General features: G+C 38.7%; 1 protein-coding gene across 1 annotated transcript in view; it reads left to right on the forward strand.

Annotated features, from left to right (window-relative positions):
• LMX1B (LIM homeobox transcription factor 1 beta) overlaps positions 1 to 23,725 on the forward strand; it is a 260,949-nt gene extending 237,224 nt beyond the window's left edge. The window contains exons 3-8 of the mRNA XM_073600325.1: positions 1,079 to 1,311; positions 11,401 to 11,579; positions 14,878 to 14,955; positions 15,117 to 15,183; positions 18,525 to 18,686; positions 22,879 to 23,725. Of these exons, the coding sequence (XP_073456426.1) occupies positions 1,079 to 1,311; positions 11,401 to 11,579; positions 14,878 to 14,955; positions 15,117 to 15,183; positions 18,525 to 18,686; positions 22,879 to 23,036 (877 nt within the window). The 3' untranslated portion in view covers positions 23,037 to 23,725. The remainder of the gene's footprint in view (positions 1 to 1,078; positions 1,312 to 11,400; positions 11,580 to 14,877; positions 14,956 to 15,116; positions 15,184 to 18,524; positions 18,687 to 22,878) is intronic.
• Positions 23,726 to 24,355: the final 630 nt, after the last annotated feature.

Below are 24,355 nucleotides of genomic sequence, written 5' to 3' on the forward strand. Positions count from 1 at the left end.
CTCCTGTTTTCTCTTTTCTACCTTTATCCTCTTTTTTTTCTACTTTTCCTTACAACTCTTTACCTTAAACCACTGGAATGTGATTTTATGAGGTTTTGTTTTTGTATACCTCTTGTCCACCAGTGTTGGGTATTTCTGTAAGTGTTTTAATGTCGCTTCTTTATGTTTTGAAAGCCTTGCGTCTCCTTCTTTATTACGTATGTTGCATATCCTTTGAGGCTCTGAACTGACAACTTCTGGAGCTCTTAATTTGTATGTATACTTTTTGTTTCCTTTTATATTGGAGTATACTCTGTTCATTTTTACAACAATAAAAAGGATTGAACAGAAAAAACTATTTTACAAAAACAAGGTTTACAAAAACAAAGCACACTCAAAATGGTTCCTTTTTGATCTGACCACACACATTGCAATCTGATTGAAGGATCACACATATTACAAACTTATTGCATGATAATTTTTAGATTTGCCAACTAATGAGCACGAAGGTCAGCCAATTAAATAGGTTGTTCAGGTAGGCTCATTAAACTAAATAGTTGTTGGCAAATTACAATTAGAGATTGTACAATCAGATTATTGCATGTGTGGCCAATTTAAGTTACTTAGTTAAGTTGTTACTACTTGTTTACCAATGTAAAAGTGAATCCTTTCATAAATATTTTGTCTTGGTTTGTCAAGTCACTACAATGACATGAAACTAGCGTGTAGGAAAAACACACACATGCTCAAAGCATTGGTTTATTTTGACTCATGCCACCGTACTTACCTTTGCATTAATTCAATAGAAAAAAGGAATGATCAAACAATGCCAGCCTGGTCAGTTGACTTCTGTGGTGAACCTGTTATCCTTTCTGGAAGGACAGGTTTGCCCTTAATCAGGCTGCAATCTAGACATGCTTAGTGTAGCATAACTTAAATGGCATTGCAGCCTGATGAGTCAGGACCTCTGAAGCAACAGGTAGTTACCGTAAAATGATGCTTATAGCAGTTTGTGTACTGCCAAGGATGCTTTTAAAAAACTATGTTGAATATATATAAATGTTAAACTTTTTGTAACAGTTGTGTATGTTCCTTTTAGGTTATTTGCAGCAAAATGTAGTGGGTGCATGGAGAAGATTGCTCCAACAGAATTTGTAATGCGTGCCCTGGAATGTGTATATCATCTAAGCTGCTTCTGCTGTTGTGTATGTGAGCGACAACTACGAAAAGGAGATGAATTTGTGTTGAAGGAAGGACAACTTTTATGTAAGAGCGACTATGAAAAGGAAAAAGACCTTCTAAGCTCTGGAAGTCCAGATGACTCAGATTCTGGTGAGTTCTGAGTTAATTGTACTACTTGAAGAATAACTAAAATAATAAGTAGTAGCTTTATACAAAATTGTTCATAGCTGCTGTTTTTGTCAGTATTGATGAATGCAGTGACTTTGTCGAAAGTTCACTAAAATCAACCTTTCATCATACGTCACTGCTTAGGAAAAAATTACTTGAAAGAAACAATCTACAAACTACTTTTAAGAAAACCTTCCTATGTTCGTTTCCAATTTGCAAGCAACAAATGGGCAATTGTTACAATGCACAGGCAACAAACAGGCAAGTGTTACATTATCTAACCTTTTGTCCCCAGGGGCCATTTTTGGCAAAATAAAATGTCCAGGATAATTTTAAAGAGCATCCCTAACCTCAGAAGTTACTTAAAGCACCCTTAAAAAACACCATAACATCTTTAAGCCTTCCTCACTGACTTAAAAAAACAACAACCCCTTTTTCACTCATGATCACATTTCATAAGATTTGTGTAGCATAACTTAAATGGCAGCAGTACTTAAAGCAGAACTATAGGCATACCTTGTATGTTTTCATTCCAGAGTAAGGGAGGGTCATAACCCCTGTCAGTATATTTTTTTGCCTTCTGTGTCCCTTTGGGAGAACTCTCTTCACTTCCTGTTCCATAGCCAAAACAGGAAGTGAGAGGAAATCCCTGCAAATTAAGGGGTTTTCAGGTCATCAGAATTTGTGACCCCATTGGAAGATTTCACCTCTATTTCTTTTCTAGGGACAACACAAAATTTGAGATTTCCTTTTACTTTCACTTTCAATGATAATACTAAACAGAACAGATATAGAGGGTGAATCTCCCTAACTGGGCATAGACCGCAATGAAAACTGACAGGTGTTCTAATCCATCTCCAGTCTGTCCAAAACCACAAAAAGATGTACCTTTAATAATACTTGCATGTTGCGTACTACAGCCACGTAACTTATCATTAGCAGCCTGACATCATTGTCAAGGGGTTCACATGTAGCCAGCTATTGCAGAAGTAGGCTGCTTGTGTAAATGTCAAGATCATATCTCAATTTTCTAGTAAAGGGTTTCTCAACTAGCATTCTGTAAAAGGTCCCAAGAGGTTCTGTAACTTGACATTGTTACGTTGGAGACATTCACCCAGTGGAGCCTTAGTATTCTGTGGATGGCTACTCTTACAGTGGATTGATATTCACTGCATTTAGGGTGATATTCACTGCATTTAGTGATTTTGACCCTAACCCAGCCTGTCAAGAGAATGGCCATATTCATTCATACTAGACTGGATAAGTATCCAGCATGCATGCTGTGTAGTCAGGAAAGGGAGTGCAGCAAGTGCACACCTCCATTTCTAAACCATACCAGGCCACATGCCTTCAATATTGCAAGAGTACCTTGCAATGGGGGGGGGGGGGGGGGGGGGGGGGGGGGGGGGGGTGGGAGTAAAGCTTTCCCCTCCTTTGTAAGACACTTTGTCCCTACTTTGAGGGGAGAAGCCTCATCCCCAATTCAGTCCCCAAGAGGGTGTTGGGGGAGGGGGTTGAAGGAGGTGGGTGAAGGAATTACCAGAATACAGACCATATTTGCTCAATGAAAACACCCAGGATCCTGGCAGGCTAGTGTTTGTAAATAAACCAGCCAGGGATCCTGGGTGATGCCATTGACCAAATATAGTCTGGTAAAGCCAGATAGCACTATAGCCACAAAATGACAGGCTTCTGTTTTTAAACAAACCAGCCAGTGATCTGTCATTTAGAGGCACTTCCATTACGCAACCAGTGAGTCAGGCGGCATGTCATTGTAATTGACGAGGACCTACAACATTGGACAATGTTATTGCTCTTGGATCTACATTGGGGATATTGTTGCTGGGTTTTTTTTAAGGACTTTTTCATGTTGTGGGCATCTATTTTTTATTTATTTTTTGTTAATTAGTAACACTCCCTTGGGGGTTCCTAGATTCCAGTAAGTCCCCCTGATGCTGTTGACGCTTGTTTTGTTTGGGTGGTATTGGGCACATGCATGCTGCCTTCCCTTTCCTAGCTACCCAAGCTGCACGTCTGTATAAGGGTCTTGTATAAAATAATTTTTGGGGGGGTGGGGCAAGCCCCATTTTTTTTTGAAGAGACAGTATACATTTAAAAAAGGGAACAGTGTGGGATTTCCCCTGGATTTAAAACCAGATTTTTATCCAGGCATGTAGCCTGGGTAGTCAGGAAATGGAAGACAGCCGGTGTGTGCCCCCCCCCCTCAACTATACCAGGCCACATCTCTTCAACACTAGGGGGTACGTTACAAGGAGGGTAGTAAGTATTCACCCCTTGCAGGACAACATATCCCCATGTTGAAGGGTCAACGGCCTCATAGCTGTATCCACCCCCAAAAGGGGACTTGTAGGGGGACTTATCAGAATCTGAAAGCACACTTTACAGTATGAAGGCCTCAAAATATCCTTTAAGTTTTTTTTTTTTTGAAATACAAAAAAAATTTAAAAAGTCCCCCAATCTAAATCTAACACCAATCATGATGACCTGCCCACAATTATGTCTCCATGCTGTCATGATGGCCTGACACCCAACGATGCTGGCCTACTGCTACATTTATTGCAAATGACAGGACCTCTCCTGTTCTTGTTTAAAAACACATTGGCCATTTATCCTGGTTGATGTCATATCAATCAAGACATATATAGCATATAGTGGATGCGACCTAACACAACCTAATTGTAACAATGACAAGCCTCCATCCCTGATATGTATAAATGGGACTTTATATGAGGCAAGTCACTGAATGCATACCTTATTCAATTTATTTATAAAATTATTTATTAATAACAAATCACATTATAGAGGGTGTCAATCTGTAATACAGGACACAATATAATGTAATACATTTGCATGAATATGTAATAGTTATACAGAGTAAGATCAAACATGATAAGCATTATAGTTACAAAAGGACACTCATCCATTCATAAAAAAATTGTCCAAGCATCAGTTCGATGCACGTTTCATGGCTCATGCCAATCATCAGGAGTAAAATGCTCTGAAATTAAATCAGTGATATCTATAAGTATAGGATATCCTTTAAACGGAGAACAATCTCTCAAAATAAAGGTGTGTAACTTACAGTACGGCCAAATGGTGACGCCCAACCTTAAATCCAAGGGAAGAAGAGGGACAAGGATGATCATCTCCCCCGGGGCTGAGGTGAGGAGTCCCATCCAGACCAGAGACAACAGCCAGGTGAAGACCAGGTGACCATGTCACGACCATGTGAATCTGGTGTATGCTTAACAGTCCACACTGCTCTGCAAGGGTAGAAAATGAAACCATGTGAAATGAATGTGTTGAAGTATTGAAATGAGCCTATACCTGTGAAGTGATGAATAGTGGTGATGTGAAGTGTATCAGCTTAAAAAAACTACAACCAAAAAACATACCCGCTAAAAATAAAACCAAATTTGAGCCATGAAATGTGCGACGAGTTACAAACCGATGCTTAGACAATTTTGGCTCACCATGATAAATCGATTATGTTCATTGAACTATTATGAATGGGTGAGTGTCCTTTTTGTAACTATAATGCTTATCATGTTTTATCTTACTCTGTATAACTATTACATATTCATGCAAATTTATTACATTATATTGTGTCCTGTATTACAGATTGACACCCTCTATAATGTGATTTGTTATTAATAAATAATTTTATAAATGAATTGAATAAGGTATGCATTCAGTGACTTGCCTCATATAAAGTCATATATAGCATAGTGATGACCATTATAGGATCCCGGGATCCTCGGCTGGTTTATATGCATACAAAAGCCAACCGAGGAAATATACTGTAATTTAGCAGCAGTATATCTACAGCTGCTAAATGACCGATCCCTGCAGATTTGTTTACAAATCTGAAAATTGGCTGGACATCTCTCATTTAGCAATGGTAGTGCTACCACTGCTAAATTACTGATCTCCTCTGTTTGTAAACAAATCAGTCATTTTAAAAGGGTTAAATCATACTCCTCCATAACTTCGCAGCCAGCTTTAAGACATTACCAAAGCATGTTGTTTGAAGGATTTGTGTATTTTTAATTGTGCCCTTTTAGCCACATTGAATGACCTTTAATCTACAGGCATACCCCACTTTTAAGTACACAATGGGGTTTATTTACTAAAGCTGGAAAGTGCAAAATCAGGCTCACTTCTGTATAGAAACCAATGAGCTTCTAACCCCAGCTTGTTCAATTAAGCTTTGGTAATAAAACCTGGAAGCTCTTTGGTTTCTATGCAGAAGTGAGCCTGATTTTGCACTTTCCAGCTTCAGTAAATAAACCCCAATGTGTACTTAAAAGTGGGGTATGCCTGTATTTCATTTTTTTCTTTGTTTTGGTTGCTGTGACCCATGGCAGTACTCAGCTACCTTTTCCTAAGAAAAGCTTTCTAATTAGTCATACAAAAATGACAGAAAAAGCAACACGATTTGTCTCCCATTGATTTCAAAGGGATTTGAGGCTATGATCAGGCTTCACGAATGTCCGGCAAACTGAACACCACTGTGACAACACTGTGACACCAGTTCGTTCATAACTAGTTATTATGAGGGACAGCACCATGGAATACGTGAAGCAGCCGTTTAGTAGAGTGATCTCTCAGACAAGTAACATGGGATTGGGAGATTATTGCCACTAAACATCAATGGAGAGTATTTTCACCAATGGACACCAACACAGATTATATTTACCAATGAATACTAATGCAAATTCATTTTTGTCACTATCAATGCAAATTTTTTTTTTGTTTTTTTTTTTTTTATTGAATGCCAATGCAAAGAATTTTTGCCTCTAAATGCCAATGCAAATGTATTTTTTTCATTAACACCAATACAAAGTATTGTTGACACTGAATGCTAATGCAAATATATTGTATTAGTTAATTCAGAATCAGGAGTATTGCCAGACCCCACAGTGCCTTAAGTGCTCTATATTCCTACAGTTAGGTAAGCAGTTAGGTAAGCACCCTTACAACCTTTTCCAAAAATGTTTTTGGCCTTTTAAGGCTCATATCTCACCAAATATTACATTTTAATATTGGTAGAGTAGAAAAGCATTAGAATATCTGTCAGGCTTTCATAGCTGTTATGTGTCCCTGTTTAAAGGAGATTTCCCCTCACTTCTTGCTGAACTCCTGTTACCTAGACAGGAAGAGAGAAAAATGGTTAAAGTGGAGGGCCACTCAAAAAGAAAAAAAAAAAAATTGCACCAAAAATCTTAAAAAAAAAAAAATAAAAAAAAAATTACTTACCTGAAACCCTTGTTGCTAGGCAGTCTTCCTAATCTGCCTCTTCCTATTCCGCGGCGTGTTCTTCTCCTCGGTGAGTGGCCCCGTTGCCTTCTGGGAACTGTGTGTGTGTTCCCAGAAAACCACGAGGCCATTCACAGAGTGCCGCGCCACTCGCGCGTGCGCAGTAGGAGACTGGCAGTGAAACCGCAAGGCTCCACTGCCTGTTTCCCTTACTTAGAATGGCGGTGCCGGGACCCGAGAGCCGAGGGACAGGTCGGCCTCGGGCGGCCGACATCAGGGGCACCCAGGACAGGTAAGTCTACTTATTTAAAGTCAGCAGCTACAGTGTTTGTAGCTGCTGACTTAAAAAAAAAAAAAATTTCACCGGCCGGAATCCCGCTTTAACAATGAACACACGCATCGCAAAAAAAAAAAAGAAAAAAAGTGCACCTGAAAGGGGGTGCGGGCTGTGTTTTGTGAATGGCCAAGTTGAGAGGAAGGCTGAGACACAGTGCTGGTGTCTAATGCACTGTACACACGGTCAGATTTCCAGATGGAAAAAGTGCGATCGGATTGTGTTGTCGGAAATTCCAATCCTGTGTGGGCTCCATCGGACTTTTTCCAACGGAATTTCCGACACACAAAGTTTGAGAGCAGGATATAAAATTTTCCGACAACAAAATCCGATCGTTTAAATTCCGATCGTGTGCACACAAATCCGACGCACAAAGTGCCACGCATGCTCAGAATAAATTAAGAGACGAAAGCTATTGGCTACTGCCCCGCTTATAGTCCTGATGTACGTTTTACGTCACCGCATTCAGAACGGTCGGATTTCCTGACAACTTTGTGCGACCGTGTGTATGCAAGACAAGTTTGGCCCAAAATCCGTCGGAAAAAATCAGATGGATTTTGTTATCGGAATGTCCGATCAATGTCCGATCGTGTGTACAGGGCATATGGGTTTATGTCTGAAGCTTTCTAGAAATAGAACAGGAGTTGTACTATCCTTCAGAAAATAATCAGTGTTTTAACAGCATTATGAACACACCAGAAAGCCAATTACAACCCTAAAAAGATTTTAAAAAATGTAGAAATCATAAATATAAAAATCTTAGTGCCCAGAGTTGATATTAAAATAAATATTCAAATGATAGTTAATTTACTCAAGGAGCAGATTGCCTTTCCCTTTGCAAAGTGAACGTTCACTTAGCTTCAAGAATAAGGTAAAAAAACAAAAACAACACATGCAGGCAAAAATCCTGTTTTTTTTTTTTTCTTTTTAAAATTTCCACTGCATGTGATAAAACATTCAAAAGAACACAGCTAAACTATTTTCATTAAGTTAACATACACTTCAACCCCAGTATGTGTAGCTAAATAGGTATTTGAAAACTGAAGGGTCATCGTGTAATTTTGGTGATCCATTTGTGTATTTTAAATGCTTTCTGCAACTTACAGTATTCTCGTCATTTTCTGTCCATACTCTATCCTCTTTGAGCAAGTTATATGTGTCTGATTGATATATATCTGTATCCTCTTGTTCTCAGTGTGTGACTGTACATCTCTGCAGGTTCTTATAACTCTAGCATTTTATTTTATAGCTAGCAGCATTACAATATTGCTGTGCAGGTCATTACATCACTGCATGTTATTACGTTACTGTTCAGGTTATTTTATGGCTTTGCCACATTTTTTTACAGAAAACTCTGCTAGTTGAGAACATAAGAGCCTGTCTATATGATATATTTACCTTTGTAAAATGAAACCACAAGCTCTCTGAGGGCTCGTTCGTACGGATGACTCAAAATTGCATACTAAGTGTAGGTGAAGCTCTTTTTGCCATTTTCTATGTTTTTACCACAGTCAACTTTATAATGGTTTAATGCCTTCTATTTTCTTTGGGTCATGCTATATCACTAGCATGTGCTATTATTTTTAATATTGTTACAGTATTTTTAAACTATGTTAATATATCTATATCTATCTATATTTATATACCCTAATCATATATACCAATCTTATACAGTGCCTTGAAAAAGTATTCATACCCCTTGAAGTTTTCCACATTTTGTCATGTTACAAACAAAAGCGTAAATGTATTTTATTGGGATTTTATGTGATAGACCAACACAAAGTGGCACATAATTGTGAAGTGGAAGGAAAATGATGAATGGTTTTCAATTTTTTTTACAAATAAATATGTGAAAAGTGTGGGGTGCATTTGTATTCATCCCCCCTAAGACAATACTTTGTAGAACCACCTTTTGCTGCAATTACAGCCTCAAGTCTTTTTGGGTATGTCTACCACATCTAGAGAATGACATTTTTGCCCATTCTTCTTTGCAAAAAAGCTCAAGCTCAGAATGGATGGAGAACATCTGTAAACAGCAATTTTCAAGTCTTCTTACAGATTCTAAATTGGATTTAGATCTGGACTTTGACCGGGCCATTCTAACATATGAATATACTTTGATATAAACCATTCCATTGTAGCTCTGGCTGTATGTTTAGGGTCATTGTCTTACTGGAAGGTGAACCTCTGCCCCAGTCTCAAGTCTTTTACAGACTCTAACTGGTTTTCATCTAAGATTGCCCTGTATTTGGCACCATCCACCTTCCCATCAACTCCAAGCAGCTTCCCTGTTTCTGCTGAAGAAAAGCATCCCAACAACATGATGCTGCCACCACCATGTTTTACAGTGTGTTCAGGGTGATGTGCAGTGTTAGTTTTCTGCCACACATAGCAATTTTCCTTTGGACCAAAAAGTGACATTTTGGTCTTATCTGACCAGAGCACCTTCTTCCACATGTTTGCTGTGTCTCCCAGATGACTTATCGTGAACTGCAAATGTGACTTCTTATGACTTTCTTTCAACAATTGCTTTTTTCTTGCCACTCTTCCATAAAGGCCAGATTTGTGGAGTGCACAACTAATAGTTATCCTATGGACAGATTCACCCACATCTTTGCAGCTCCTCCAGAGTTACCATGGGCCTCTTGGCTGCTTCTCTGATTAATGCTCTCCTTGCCCGGCCTGTTAGTTTAGGTGGACGGCCATGTCTTGGTAGGTTTGTGGTTGTGCCATACTCTTTCCAAATTTTGGATGATGGATTAAACAGTGCTCCGTGAGATGTTCAAAGCTTGGGATATTTTTTTATAACCTAACCCTGCTTTAAACTTCTCTACAACTTTATCCCTGACCTGTCTGGTGTATTCTTTGGCCTTCATGATGCTGTTTGTTCACTAAGGTTTTCTAACAAACCTCAGAGGGCTTTACAGAACAGCTGTATTTATACTGAGATTAACCACTTACTATCCGGGCCAATTCTGGCACTTCTCTCCTACATGTAAAAATCATATTTTTTTTTCTAGAAAATTACTCAGAACCCCCAAATATTATATATTTTTTTTTTAGCAGAGACCCTAGGGAATAAAATGGTGGTCATTGCAACTTTTTATGTCACACGATATTTGCACAGCGATTTTTCAAACTCGTTTATTTTGGAAAAAAAAACATTTTCATTAATTAAAAATAAAAAAACAGTAATGTTTTACGCCAAGTAAATAGATACCTAACACGTCACGCTTTAAAATTCTGCACACTCGTGGAATGGCACCAAACTTCGGTACTTACAAATCTCCATAGGCGACGATTTACATTTTTTTACAGGTTACATGTTTAGAGTTATAGAGGAGGTCTTGAGCTAGAATTGTTGCTTTTGCTCTAACGTACGTGGCGATACCTCACATGTGTGATTTGAATGCCGTTTACATATGTGGGCGTGACCTATGTATGCATTCGCTCCTGTAGGCGAGCACGCATTGACGGGGGGCACTTTAAAAAAAAAAATGTATTCTTTATTTTACTTACTTTTTTTATTTTTACACTTTCTCTTTCGAAAAAAATTGTTTTGATCACGTTTATTCCTATTACAAGGAATGTAAACATACCTTGTAATAGGAATAGTGCATGACAGGTCCTCTTTATGGAGAGATGTGGGGTCAGTAAGACTCCCTATCTCTCCTTCAGGCTGGAAAGGCTGAGATAGAAAAAAAAAATCTCTCTCGGCCTCACCAGCCACGTCCTTAGCTTTGTTTACTTCCACCGGCGGACGTGAAGTCATAACATCACGCCTGGGCCTACGATGGTCTTAGAGATGACTGGGGACCATCTGGTCACCAGAAGGCTCTATGGTAAACGTCTGTCAGTGACCGATTTGTTCTCCATCTCGCCGATCGCAGGGGCGAGCTGAGAGAAGCACCGGAGGGGGTGTCCAGCAGCTGAACTGCTGCTATGATTGTTCTTATGGTGCACAGAATCACTGGCTGAAAAAGATGATATCTAGATGATGCCTGTAGCTGCAGGCATCATTCAGATATCCCCACTCAAAGTCCAGGATGTCATATGACGACCTATGGGTGGGAAGTGGTTAAATTACACACAGGTGGACTCCATTTACTAATTAGGTGACTTCTGAAGGCAATTGGTTTCACTAGATTTTAGTTAGGGGTATCAGAGTAAAGGGGGCTGAATACAAATGCACGCCACACTTTTCAAATATGTATTTTTAAAAAATGTTGAAAACCATTTATCATTTTCCTTCCACTTCACAATTTAGTGACACTTTGTGTTGGTCTATCACATACAATCCCAATAAAATACATTTACGTTTTTGGTTGTATCATTACAAAATGTGGAAAATTTCAAGGGGTATGAATATTCTTTCAACGGACTGTATATTATCATTTACCTTTTACAGACATCTAAAGCCACACAAGTTCTCATTCCTTGTTTTTTCTTTATTATAGTGAAAAGTGATGACGATGAAGGTGACGTGAAGCCAGGAAAGGGTCATGGAAACCAAGGAAAGGGTAGCGATGACAGTAAAGACCCAAGGAGGCCGAAGCGACCACGCACAATCCTTACAACGCAGCAAAGAAGGGCCTTTAAAGCATCTTTTGAGGTGTCTTCAAAGCCTTGCAGAAAGGTGGGTATAAAAGAAGTATCACAGATAGTACTCAACACTGTGTCTGTAGTAACAAGTGTAGACTTGTTACTACAGACACAGTGTTGAGTAATATCTGTGATACTTCTTTTACTTGTAATAGCAGTTAAAGTTTCAGAACAAGCTTTTTGGGTATACCCATTTCTACATGTACACAACGCTACAATCACCTTAAAGTGGTTGTAAAGGATAAAGGTTTTTTTTTACCCTAATGCATCCTCTGTACTGTGTGTATCAATAGATGCACACAACCCAGCTCAGGATCGAGCCAGCACGTATGCCACCATAGGAAGCAAAGAAAAAGAATAAGCTACTGCGCTGACTAGAACCCAACCATCATTAAACGCGGCACATAAGAGGGCCAGGAGAGTGGGGGGGAACACCAGGTAGAGTGGATGTGGCTCCTTTCAGATTAGGTCTTGAGATCCTAATGCACATATAAAAAACAAACACAAGAGGGCAGCTCCATCTAGGTGTAGGATTTATTTCAAAAAGTATAAAAGACAATAAAAATGCACTCACTAGATAAAAGTGGATCAAGGCTTGACATAGACCCATATAGACCTCCATACGATTACCATGAGGCTGCAGAGCTCAGTAGGCATGTGGCTAGTTGAAGCAGAGTTCTTAAAGGAAGTGCAGCTGTCAGGCTTCAGGATGGAACATAAGCAACAGCAGCTTCCAGAAGTGGCAAGATGGCCCCTTTATCAAACCATAGCTTATGGTTCCTATGGTGGCACATGGGGAAGATGAGGAGCCCAGAGCACCATCCGGGAACCCCAGAAGAGGAGGATCAGGGCTGCTCTGTGCAAAACTATTGTAAAGAGCAGGTAAGCATAACATGTTTGTTATTTAACAAAATAAATAAACCTTTACAATCATTTTAAGCTGCAGACACAAAATAACACATATTGCTGCAAGCTCGGCCCTGACATCTCAAGAAATTAGCATAGGCGAAGTAAGAACAACTTCCATAAAAAATAAAAAAAAGTTGCAGAATATGATGTAGAATAAAATGAAAATTCGGGCTCATTCTTGCCCCTTCTTTAACTTTGTGTTTGGGTGCTTTGTTGCTTATTTTTATTCTTTTGTTTTACTCCTACATTTTTCTTGTTCCTTTCTTAAATTATGTTAAATAAGATTAAATGTTGATGCATCTTCTTTCATAAAAATAGTAATAAATATTTAGAGAAAATATCTGCTTCGAATGGTTCATGGTGTTATCTGTAGAAAACAGGCAAAATTAAAGTGGTGTATCTAAAGGAAAATCTTGTTTGTTTGTTTTTTTGGATAGTGTTGAAGGATAATAACCCCTTTTGGGTTTTTATTGCCATCTGTGTGCCTGCTACAGATGTTTATTCTCTCTATCAGTGCTAGCAACCGCTATTACTGGGACAGAAAATCCAGAGATTTGTGTGTTTCCCAGAACAGGAACAGAGTGGAAACCTTCCAACATGGATTCTTGTTCTGGTGATAATTGTCTAAGAAGGGATTTACCTTACTTTGGAGAGATTTCCTCCCCCTTTATATTGTGTCTACAGGACAGGAAGTGAACGGAAGTATCCTTAATTGGACACAGGTTGCCAAAAACCGAACAGAGACTTTAACTACCACTAACTCTAACCAAAATGAGACAAACAAAAGTTTTGCTTTAGAAACTTTGGCTTTAAAAGGTATATCAACACCCAGATATAAATGATGTGTATAACTGCCAGAAAATGTGCCCTGAACGAATTTGGAATAAATATTGAATTTTGAATGGTTTACCTTAGAGTGTTTTTCTCATGGCTATTTCCTTTAACAGGGACCACTTACCGCACCTATTCTCATAAGTTCCAAGTGATCATTATCTTACCTGCCTTCAGATAGTTCAGATCAGTCAGGGCTTCCTTCCAGGACTGGGCCTAGCCTGTCTGATGTGGGGGTGCAGTAAAAAATGTCAGGGGTCCAGAATATGAGAGGTCAGCAGGGCATTGTACAGGGGATAAGTGCATCAGAGGACAGGGTCAGCGGGTTGTAGGGCAGTCTACAGGGGGTTACCAAAGCAGATGATAGGGTCAGCAGTTTGTAGGGCAGTGTACAGGGGGTCAGCAAAGCAGAGGATAGGGTCAGCAGTTTATAGGGCAGTGTATAGGGGGTCAGCAGGGCACAGGATAGGGTCAGCAATTTGTAGGGCAGTGTACAGGGTGTCAGCAAAGCAGAGGCTATCCTCTGCCCTTCTGACCCCCTATGATCAGCAGTGTGTAGTGCAGTGTACAGGGGTCAGCAGAGTAAAGGATGGGAGGTCAGCAGGGGATTCTACAGAAATCGGTAGGGCAGTGTACAGGGGTCACTGCTGGCAGGCCACAGGACAGGGATCGCCAGTGGAAAGGCAGAGGAAAATAGGATCACCAGTGACAAGGCAGAGGATAGGGGGATCACCAATGGAGAGGCGGAGGACAGGGAGATCGCCAGTGGAGAGGCAGAGGACAGGCAGATCACCAGTGGAGAGGCAGAGGACAGGGGGAGCACCAGTGGAGAGGCAGAGGACAGGGGGAGCACCAGTGGAGAGGCAAAGGACAGGCAGATCGCCAGTGGAGAGGCGGAGGACAGGCAGATCGCCAGTGGAGAGGCGGAGGACAGGCAGATCGCCAGTGGAGAGGTGGAGGACAGGCAGATCGCCAGTGGAGAGGTGGAGGACAGGCAGATCACCAGTGGAGAGGAGGAGGACAGGGGGAGCACCAGTGGAGAGGCGGAGGACAGGCAGATCGCCAGTGGAGAGGCGGAGGACAGGGGGAGCACCAGTGGATCTCTAGTGGCAGGGCTCTTGGCAGAACTCCTTTCCCCTACCTGAGATTACATTCCTTCACACACAGCCTACAATCTGCACAGTGTGTAATTGGCTGCTATTTTGCAGTGCTGACCTGTGATTCTCCCTGGTGAGAAAAGCAGCACAGCTCCAGTAGCCACCTAAACACTGTGCAGTTTGTGGCTCTGTGTAAAGGAATGCGATCTAAGATGTGTGCAGTGAGAGGAGGAGGAGTTGTGTGCGGTGCAGGGAGGGTTACTCAGCAGCTGGCAAAGTATCCAGAGTGAAGAGGGGTGATCATAAGGCTTTGGGGGACACAACTGAAATATGGGGGGCACAGCCCCCCCCAGCACTCCCCTTGATCCGGCCATGCTTCCTTCACTAAATGTAAGACTGTGGTCATGATATTGGAGATGTAGTCTTCTCTACTCTCCCCATCGACATTATACACAAACACACCTTATGAATGAACAATCTTCTCCTCTTTATCAGGTCAGAGAGACATTGGCAGCAGAAACAGGCCTTAGTGTACGAGTCGTCCAAGTATGGTTCCAGAACCAAAGAGCAAAGGTACCTTACATACTTTTCTGCTTTGTTATACATAATCTGGTCTTTTTTTTGTACTGTTCATGTACATTTAGAGAACTCTGTCAGCTAATACATGTCTAATCAATTCATAATCACTTACGTCATTCAGAGTCACTTAAAAGTGCATTGTTTTAATTCAACAGATGAAGAAATTAGCACGGAGGCATCAACAACAACAAGAACAACAAAATTCTCAGAGACTTGGTCAAGGTAGCTAAACTGTTACTGTTTATAACACAGTACATTACAATGTAATATTTTAAATGATTAGCTATTAATCTCAAAAACCCCTCAACAGCATCACCCCTATTAGATTTTAGTTCACTATATTGCCGTTCTATGTAAAATATACCTGCCTTCTATTTATAGCAGCCAGACATTTGCAGTATTACTGCTAACAAGGAAGTCCAGCAGCTCACTAGAACCCAATGACATCCCTCAGTCATAATACTTAAAGGGGTTTTCCACTTTATTTGAAAAGTGGGCTTTGCTGCCATTGTGTGTAGTACAAGCCATTGGTTGCGATCTCACTTAGGTTAGGCCAACACAATGTCTGCTGATTTTGTGTATAAATCACTTTCAGACAATAAGGAGTTAATTTATAAAGAGTGTGCATAGGCATTTCCCCAGTGAGAGTGCACATACATTCATTTAAAAAATCAAATGTAAATCCTATATCCTGTGCAGTTTGGATGTAACTTGATTTTAAAATGGAAAATACTGCATTTGTCCACCTGATGTAGCTAAGGATTATAGAAAATTCTTATAATTTATACAATCCTATCATCTAATGGTCAAATGTGGCGTTACCATTTAAAATGAATGGTGTACATTTGAACAACACAGATAATATGCTCATATATATATATATATATATATATATATATATATATATATATATATATATATATATATATATATATATATATATATAATTTTTTTTTAATCCAAGAACACTTTATTGAAACTTATATGTTTTTTGCCCAAAACGAATGCATCTGCATTTCACTGGGCAAATGGCTATGCAAATTATTTTATAAACCAAACCCTAATTCTCCCATTTCTATTCTCCATTACTTTTTTTATTCAAAACCTTTTGCAACACATCATCATCACTTAATGCAGTATGTTTTCATATAATATTGAAGAATATTTTGCATCAATAAGATACAATACTATTACTTTCACGCTACCACTTTTCATATATTTGAAATTGATGAACACTAAACCACTTTACATTTAACCCACATTATTACACACATGGTCTCTCTTCCAACATGTTCTTTGAACATATTAACTAAGTGCATGATCTATTAACAGAGAGGTTAAAATGTGGGTGATACATTGGGCAACGCTAAAAATACAGTAAATAGTTGACAAGCATAACAAGGCAGTTGGGCAAATTTAAGAAACCTGGGACAAATCAAATCAGCTTTTCCAAAAGCATTTAATCAAAAATTATCTTCTCTCTCTTATTTGAGTGAAATAGGTGTGAATTGAGTGGAAATAGTTTGCCCAATCCCCAACTCATTTCAACCCAGGGTTTAATAAGATCTCAAAAACCCAAGTTGAAATACTTGAGTTTGCATGCATGAGCACGTAATATTGACCCTGAACCTCAGTACTGAATCACAAGTAACATAGAGAATATTCAAACTGTTAACAGGTGTATCCATTGAGAGAGAGCTTTACAGCCAAAACTGAAGTTGGCTGCAGTATTATAGTTAGCTGAAAATGCTTCTGGTATGGTATATCATAGTCCACTAACCATGAAGCAGAGATAAGAGAAAACCATCTTGTGTCAAGATGCTTGCACTCTTCACATTGCTAGTGGTCATTTAGGATCACTTTACTTATAATTTAACGACTACAAAAAATGATGCCTCTATAGATGATATACAAAGTTTAAAATGCAACAAGCTGCCCTTTGCAGATTATTAAGTACCTCCATATTAGTGCATAAATGCCATTTAGCTAGATTTTTAGTTAAAATGGTTGTTCTTTTTAAAGAAGGCACTACACACTCACCTTTTTCTTTGCATGCATGCTGAATACTACTTTGATCACTGGAACTGTCCCTAAAGTACACTGGGAAAGCAACACTTCTGGGAGTATTGATTTTGTGGGTCTCACTGGTTTCTGCCTCTAACCTCATGTCACTAACAAAAGAGTGGTAATGTGAGGTCAGAGGGGGAACCAGTAAGAGCTGCAGGGACCAAGAAGGTCGACACCACTGGAAGTGTCATTTTGCAGCGAACATCCAGGATCCAGCTCTAGCATTTGGAGTGATGTTTAGCAACGCCGTTACAGGAAAAGCCTGCTTCATTTACAAATAAGAGTAGTGTTAACAATATTTCCTGATAAGAAGTTCCCTAATTTCATTAATTCTAAAAAAACCTATAAAAACCTAATATTTCCATTGCAGGGTCCGTGCGCTGTGTTAATGCAAGACCTATCACTAACCTATTGTTATAACCATAAACTATAGCAAAATCTTCATAAATGTCTCCAATATGTCAAGCTGCTAAATATCATTTAAGCTCTGCCAAAAATAAAAATGTTTCACAAGCATTATCTATCCTACCTCTAAACCTAATAGAGACCATTTGTACCGCCTGAAGTCTCACCTAAATCCTAATAAATCTTTAAATCGGACTCTCTGGAAAATTTTAAGCTATATAGAAACTCTATCTAGCCTACTAAACTTCCATCGAAAACAAATACTGTATCACACCATACTACCGTCCATAATTCCTCTCTAATAACCAGTACTGTAGTAATGAATCTAGCTTAGAAGCGGTGTCTAAAATTGCCTTTCCAATTGTGAACCAAATTTAGCTCACAGTTTCACAAATCTATCTACATATCCTAAACCTCTCTATTAAGCCTGTAACAGCAGTTTCTATTTCCATCCTGTCAAAGATTAAAAACCAACCCCATCGTTTGTAGCATGCTTGATATTGTAAAGCAGAACAGTGAAAAAAAAAAAGCTTATGTGCATAATATGTATTACCTAATCCATTCTGTTTGGCCTATATAGACTATTGAAGTGAACATTTCTCAATGACAGAAATGTAAACACACGTCTGTCTATGTAATTTAATGTAGCTGTTAATGTGAAATGCTCTCTACATCTTTCTCAGTGCACAAAGCTATAGAATGTATTTCATTGACAAAAGTTCTAAAGCCCAAAAGCCAAATGCATTCCATGGGCACCTCTACATATAGCAGGCAAAGCATATTATGGAAGACAATAAATTCGGCAAAATTTAGCTTGTATGAAATAGATAAATTATAAAGCAATTTAATGCTTGCATGTATGCATTTGATTATTTCACAGTCTTGCCTTACTATATTAAACAATAGATTTCTATTTTAACCACTTTAGCTATTTGTATATAGAAGAACAGATTGGTATTTTTGAAAAAACAAAAGTCGATGTGACTGCTAGATTGAACTATAGATATGAAATGGCCTAGCAGACAAATGATAGACAGATGACAAACTTTGCAGGACTGAGTGCATTAATGTGGCTCCTTGTCACCCGTCAGAGGTCATGTCCAGCCGCATGGAAGGGATGATGACCTCATACGCCCCTCTGGCCCCCCCTCAGCAACAGATCGTCTCGATGGATCAGAACAACTACAGCACAGACCCCTTCCAGCAAGGACTCACCCCTCCTCAAATGCCAGGTGACCACATGAATCCTTATGGTAAGCTGCGTGCACCATGTACCAAGTACCACCATTCAGAACAGACTGCAATGTGATAATATATGCATTTTTTCTAGACAATTGTGATCATTATATTTTGTATATGTACACTAAAGAACTGCCTGGGAAAATGAACAAACTAAAGGAGATATTCAATTTTAGATTTATATGTTCTAATATAATGTGCTCATTTTTAAAATCTTTTTAGTTTATCCTCTTTTTCAAAATGGCTGAAAAAAGTGAAAATAATCTTATTATTCAAATAAATTATTAAGTAATATGCCCTGTACACACGGTCGGACATTGAGCGGACATTCCGACAACAAAATCCATGGATTTTTACCGACGGATGTTGGCTCAAACTTGTTTTGCATACACATGGTCGCACAAAGTTGTCGGAAAATCTGATCGTTCTGAACGCGGTGACGTAAAACACGTACTTCGGGACTATAAATGGGGCAGTAGCCAATAGCTTTCGTCTCTTAATTTATTCTGAGCATGCGTGGCACTTTGTGCGTCAGATTTGTGTACACACAATCAGAATTTCCGACAACTGATTTTGTTGTAGGAAAATTTTATAGCAAGCTCTCAAACTTTGTGTGTTGGAAATTCCGATAGAAAATGTGTGATGGAGCCTACACACGGTCGGAATTTCCGACAACAAGGTCCTATCACACATTTTCCGTCGGAAAATCCGACCGTGTGTACGGGGCATTAGTCTCTGCCAAGTTGGTTGGCAGCTGTCTGGTTCATTCTAAAAGGAGTGGAATGTGATGCAGACCAGCAAAGCTTTGTTCAGTTTAATCATTCAGGTGAACAGAAATTTTCAATTTTCTTAATTTCCACACGTAAAATTGTGTATTGTGTTGGACAAAGATTCACTGACTTCAATGGACTTTCTGCTCATTTAATAAAACAACATCAATGGGTCTGTGTTCTAAAATGGAACCAAAGACAAATATGAAGCCATAGACAATTTTTCATCTACGGCCTTTTTGAAGAAATAAGCAATGATCATGGTTCTGTTGTGGTAAAAAGATCAGTAATCTCAATACAGTTCCTACTTTGCCTTCTACTATTACTCTATTTCCAATATAACTGAGGAGAAAGGGAACTAATAAACTTAACCTAATATTGTGCAGATCCTGCACTGGTAAATACAATTGTGAATAAAAAGAGAAAGAAAAAAAAATACTTTACAAACAGTGTTGCACTGTCAGATAAATACCACAAGTGATCTTCTAATGTGGTTTCAGACCTCCTTAGTTGTGGGGTCCGAATATCTGGTAAGCGGCAGCATATTTATTTGGTGACTGGGACACAATTGTTGCATGAAGAAATTACATTCATGGTGGATTATATTTCTTGCATTAAGAATTTATGATCACAGTGGACTTCATTTTTGGTTTATTTTTATTTTTGATATGTTTAAGGGACGTTTTAATTTTTTAGTGTAGTATTGTATTATCACTTTTCATTATCACTTGTGGTGTTGATTTGACAGCACAACACTATTTGTAAAAAAAACTTAACATGCTACCTAGTCTAAATCTTGCATGACCAATTTAAGGGCACTCAACTCAACACAGAGAACAGAATGTACACCATGATAATACTCTCAATGTTTGCCAATGGCTCTGTTCTGATTTGTGTCTAATGAGTCAAACAGTTAAAAGAAGCTAGTCCTATAGAGTTAAGGGTAAAAAGGTTAGTACACACAAGTAGCAGCAGAGGTATGCTGAGTGTTTATCTTACACAAACAGGATGGAGCTAGAAGTGCTGCCACAGAAATAGAGGGTGATTCACAAGCTAACCCTTGACATGTGCAAAATTTTAATTCTGGCCTCTGATACTGGTGTTGGATTTTTTACTTTTTCCATACAGTATAACCTAATGTGTAGTGAAAATATTGCATAGGATTAAAATATACGTTTGTTTCTTGGCATAACATAATCTTACCCATTTGTTTCTAAAGCATCCATCCTTTCAACTTAAAAATGGAAAATCACACAAATCCCCCAAGACTATCCAGTTTACCCTGAGGATTTTATTCCGAGCTTACATTAATTTGCTGACTGACAAGTTCTATCAGAACTTGCTTTTTTTTACAATTCACAAGTTCAACTGCCTTGTAGAGGTAGCCCATTACAACTAAGGATATATTTGCTTCCATTTTCAAATCTGCATTAGAACAATAGCAGCTGTAATCTGAGTGGTTGTTTCGGTCAACACTGCTTTCCTCTGGGGATCATTCCAGTATATATAATCTGGTGTTGAATGGCTCAAGAGTTAACGATAGCAGATACAAGACGGTTCTTCAGATAGTTCACTGAGCTGAGTGTGCCCTTAATAAATTAAGCATGATGCTGTTAAGATATATTTCTTTTTTAATTTACTAATTATGTTGCCATTTTTTAATAAAAATTTTTTTAATTCATTTTGCACTTCATTGCTGCTGATCTTTTCCAGTTTCTCTAAGGTCCCATGCACCCTAGGCCTTTGTGTACATGTAGGCTAGTTGAACTATTCTAGGTTAGTTGAACTATCCACTGTTTATATCTTCTGAAAAACCTTGGCATTGGGCTCCCAGGTTTTTTCAGACTGCAAATGCTTTGTGGACATGTAAAACAATCTCCTGTGTGTTTTCTTGTTGAACAAGCCTGCTGCAGCTAGCAAGTCTGACCATGCAATATCAAGCTACACGAACCATTGCATTGTATGTTAATCATGGGTAACTCAGTGTGTCCCCAGATTTTGCCTGGGGACATACTCACTTTGAAAATGTTCAGAGCAGCTTGCAGTCTGCCCAAAGGCCTGTTTCAAAGAAACAATGACAAATATATAATTTAGATAGGCTGTGTGAGTGGGAATACACAACAGACATATAGTGGGGTATGTTCAAATTCAACTGCAAAAGTGAAAATACACTTTAAGAACCTATGTTGATGGGCTTTTGTTCACATCAAGCCGGTTTTGAATTCCCTTTGAAGTCTATAGGGATTCAAAACCTGTATGAAGCAAGTCAACTGCAGGTCAAATGCACCTGTAATGCAATTGTCATATTCTGAATATCCTCAAAAGCTTCTGAAATGGATGCAATTGACACAAGCCCAAAGCTCATCAACACAGACCCCCTGAAGCCGGCCATAAATGGTTTGAATCTCAGGCGGTTCAGCAGGAACTGGCTGAGATTCAATCCATCTATGGGCAGGCTGATTGTACGCAAGTTGATCTATCATCGAGCCAGCATGTCGGATTACTAGAATGTGATTATTGCCATTGGCTACAGCTACTAGCAATAATCATTGTGTTCTCCTGGCAGGGACAGCTTTCCGCGACCCCCCCCCAAAGAAAATCGCAAGATATACGGCCTGCCTTAAGCCCCATACACACCAGCTCCTGATCAGCCAATGGCTGAGAGCGCTGACCGGAGTGTTCTGGTGGGGGGGTGCGACACAATAGAACAGCAGGGGAGATCACTGTACTAACATTGGATTGTTAGTACAGAGGTCTAACCTGAGATATCCGTTTTTATTTGTTCACAGCTACAAAAAATTAGGCTATTTAAGCTGTCAGGTTGTACTTAGCATATACACTTCCACTCAGTAATTATGTTTACTAACTAATATTTAGAGAGACCTTTCTAAATACTGGTTTAAACCACCTAAATTAGAATTGCGGATTTCAATACTTTTTCTTTTAAGTACTTCCATTAATCTCCAATTAGCATGTTTGGAATTATTATTAAATACCTCTAAATATTATCTGTAATCTACAAATAAATCATACCTAAACTGGCTAGATAAAAAAATATACAGTATATAGATACTTTATACTATATATTTTGTATTGTTACATAGTTACATGGTTAGTCTGGTTGAACAAAGACACGGTTCATCTAGTTCAACCAATAAACCAATATATTATTTATTTTTTTTTTTTACAAAAACATAACATCAACAAAGAAATAAGCATGAGTTTATATGAATAGTGGTTAATCTAGAAAACATCTCTTTGCATCTTAAAAACTTTTTGCCTTGAGCAACAGCTCTACCTTCCATATTTTTATTTTTTTAAATGATGTCAGTGAAGACATTGGAACGTAAAGAAGGTTTCAATATAAAGTGATATTTTGACTGTACTTTTTACAGTATTCTTGCGCTCGTGTAATATGAATATGTTTCTTTTACAGGGAATGACACCATCTTCCATGATATTGACAGTGATACCTCATTAACAAGTCTCAGTGACTGCTTCCTGGCTTCTTCAGAAGTCAATTCCATGCAGGCCCGAGTAGGAAATCCAATTGACCGACTGTACTCCATGCAGAGTTCCTATTTTGCGTCATGAGGGCCACCTTGAATTTCTTCCCTACCAAAAAATAAAAACATGGACCCTTAGAGACTATTTACAGCCATATCTGTGCAGTTGTCCTTCCCAAAGCTGAGCAGTGAGCAAGACAGAACGTCAAAGAAGCCACAGCCTAAGTGACTGCACCTTACAGGCCCACGGAAAATTTTGGAAAAAAGCATGAGAAAGTACTTCAGAAACTTTTTTTTTCATTTTAAAATACACTCCTTGTAAAAAAAATTGAAGAAAACAGTATTTGTATAGAAGTGTGTAAAAAATAGAATTCCCCTCCTCCTAGAATAATGCAAAAATGAAGCCACTGATTTAAGGTTCTCCTTGTCTCCTCTAAAACTGCATGAGTGTCACCGTGATGTGGAATTAACAAATTTGAACTGTGAGAAATTATTGTAAATGTGATGTTTTAAACTATTTTATTATTTTTTTTTTTTTCTTTTTATATTTTTGGTTTTCTCCATAGTCAAGAAGGGTAGATCTTAGTCATTATATCATACGAGCAGGCAACTTCTTCTTAAGGTCTTTGCCAATACAGGAAGGACTGCATGTTTTTTTCTGGCGAGAAATCCATTTTTTAAATTAATGGTCTTATGTTCTTTTAAGGTGCTTTAAAGATTTAAAACAGAAAAAAAGAAAAACATTAATTTAATAAAACATACAACAGTAATAATGTATTTCAGTTGGTCAAAATATTGGTTTATTTTTGAAAGTTTAAAATGCTAAAATACCAGGTTGTTGCATTTTCCATCCTAATGCTGGAAGAGATATCAGTGCATAGATGAAGCCACAATGTGGTTCTCCAGGCTGGATTGCTTCTAAGTTGCAGCACTCTCTGTGCCCATAGTACGGAATCGATCGCCTTTATACATTACCCCTGCTCTTGTTATTGCTTCCTCTGTTCCTCTGGGTCATCAGAAATTATATTAAAAGAGTTTTTCCTTTTATAAAAAGCCACACATCTAGAGAAAACTCCCCAGCCCCCCACATACACTCAGTATTCCTGAAGAAGCACTGCTTGCATTCTTGCTCTCCACAATTTTACTTTCATGATACATTGCTAAGCCAGGCTAGGCATTAAGTATCAGCCTCAAAATGCCCCGCCTTCCATCTGATGCCATGGATTTGAATTAATCATACTTCACATTTTTTGCCATGTAGCAAGGTTCGTGATGAGCATCCAACTTAATGAAGTGTCAAAGGAGGCAACAGAAGTAGCACATATGTGTGGGCTGATACATTGGAGGACTGCTATATATGTGTATTGCTCTTTACAATTTTAAAAAGTAATTTTGCCTGGAAAGCCT

This window comes from Aquarana catesbeiana, linkage group LG09 (assembly GCF_042186555.1).
Source record: "Aquarana catesbeiana isolate 2022-GZ linkage group LG09, ASM4218655v1, whole genome shotgun sequence".
Classification (NCBI taxonomy): domain Eukaryota; kingdom Metazoa; phylum Chordata; class Amphibia; order Anura; family Ranidae; genus Aquarana; species Aquarana catesbeiana.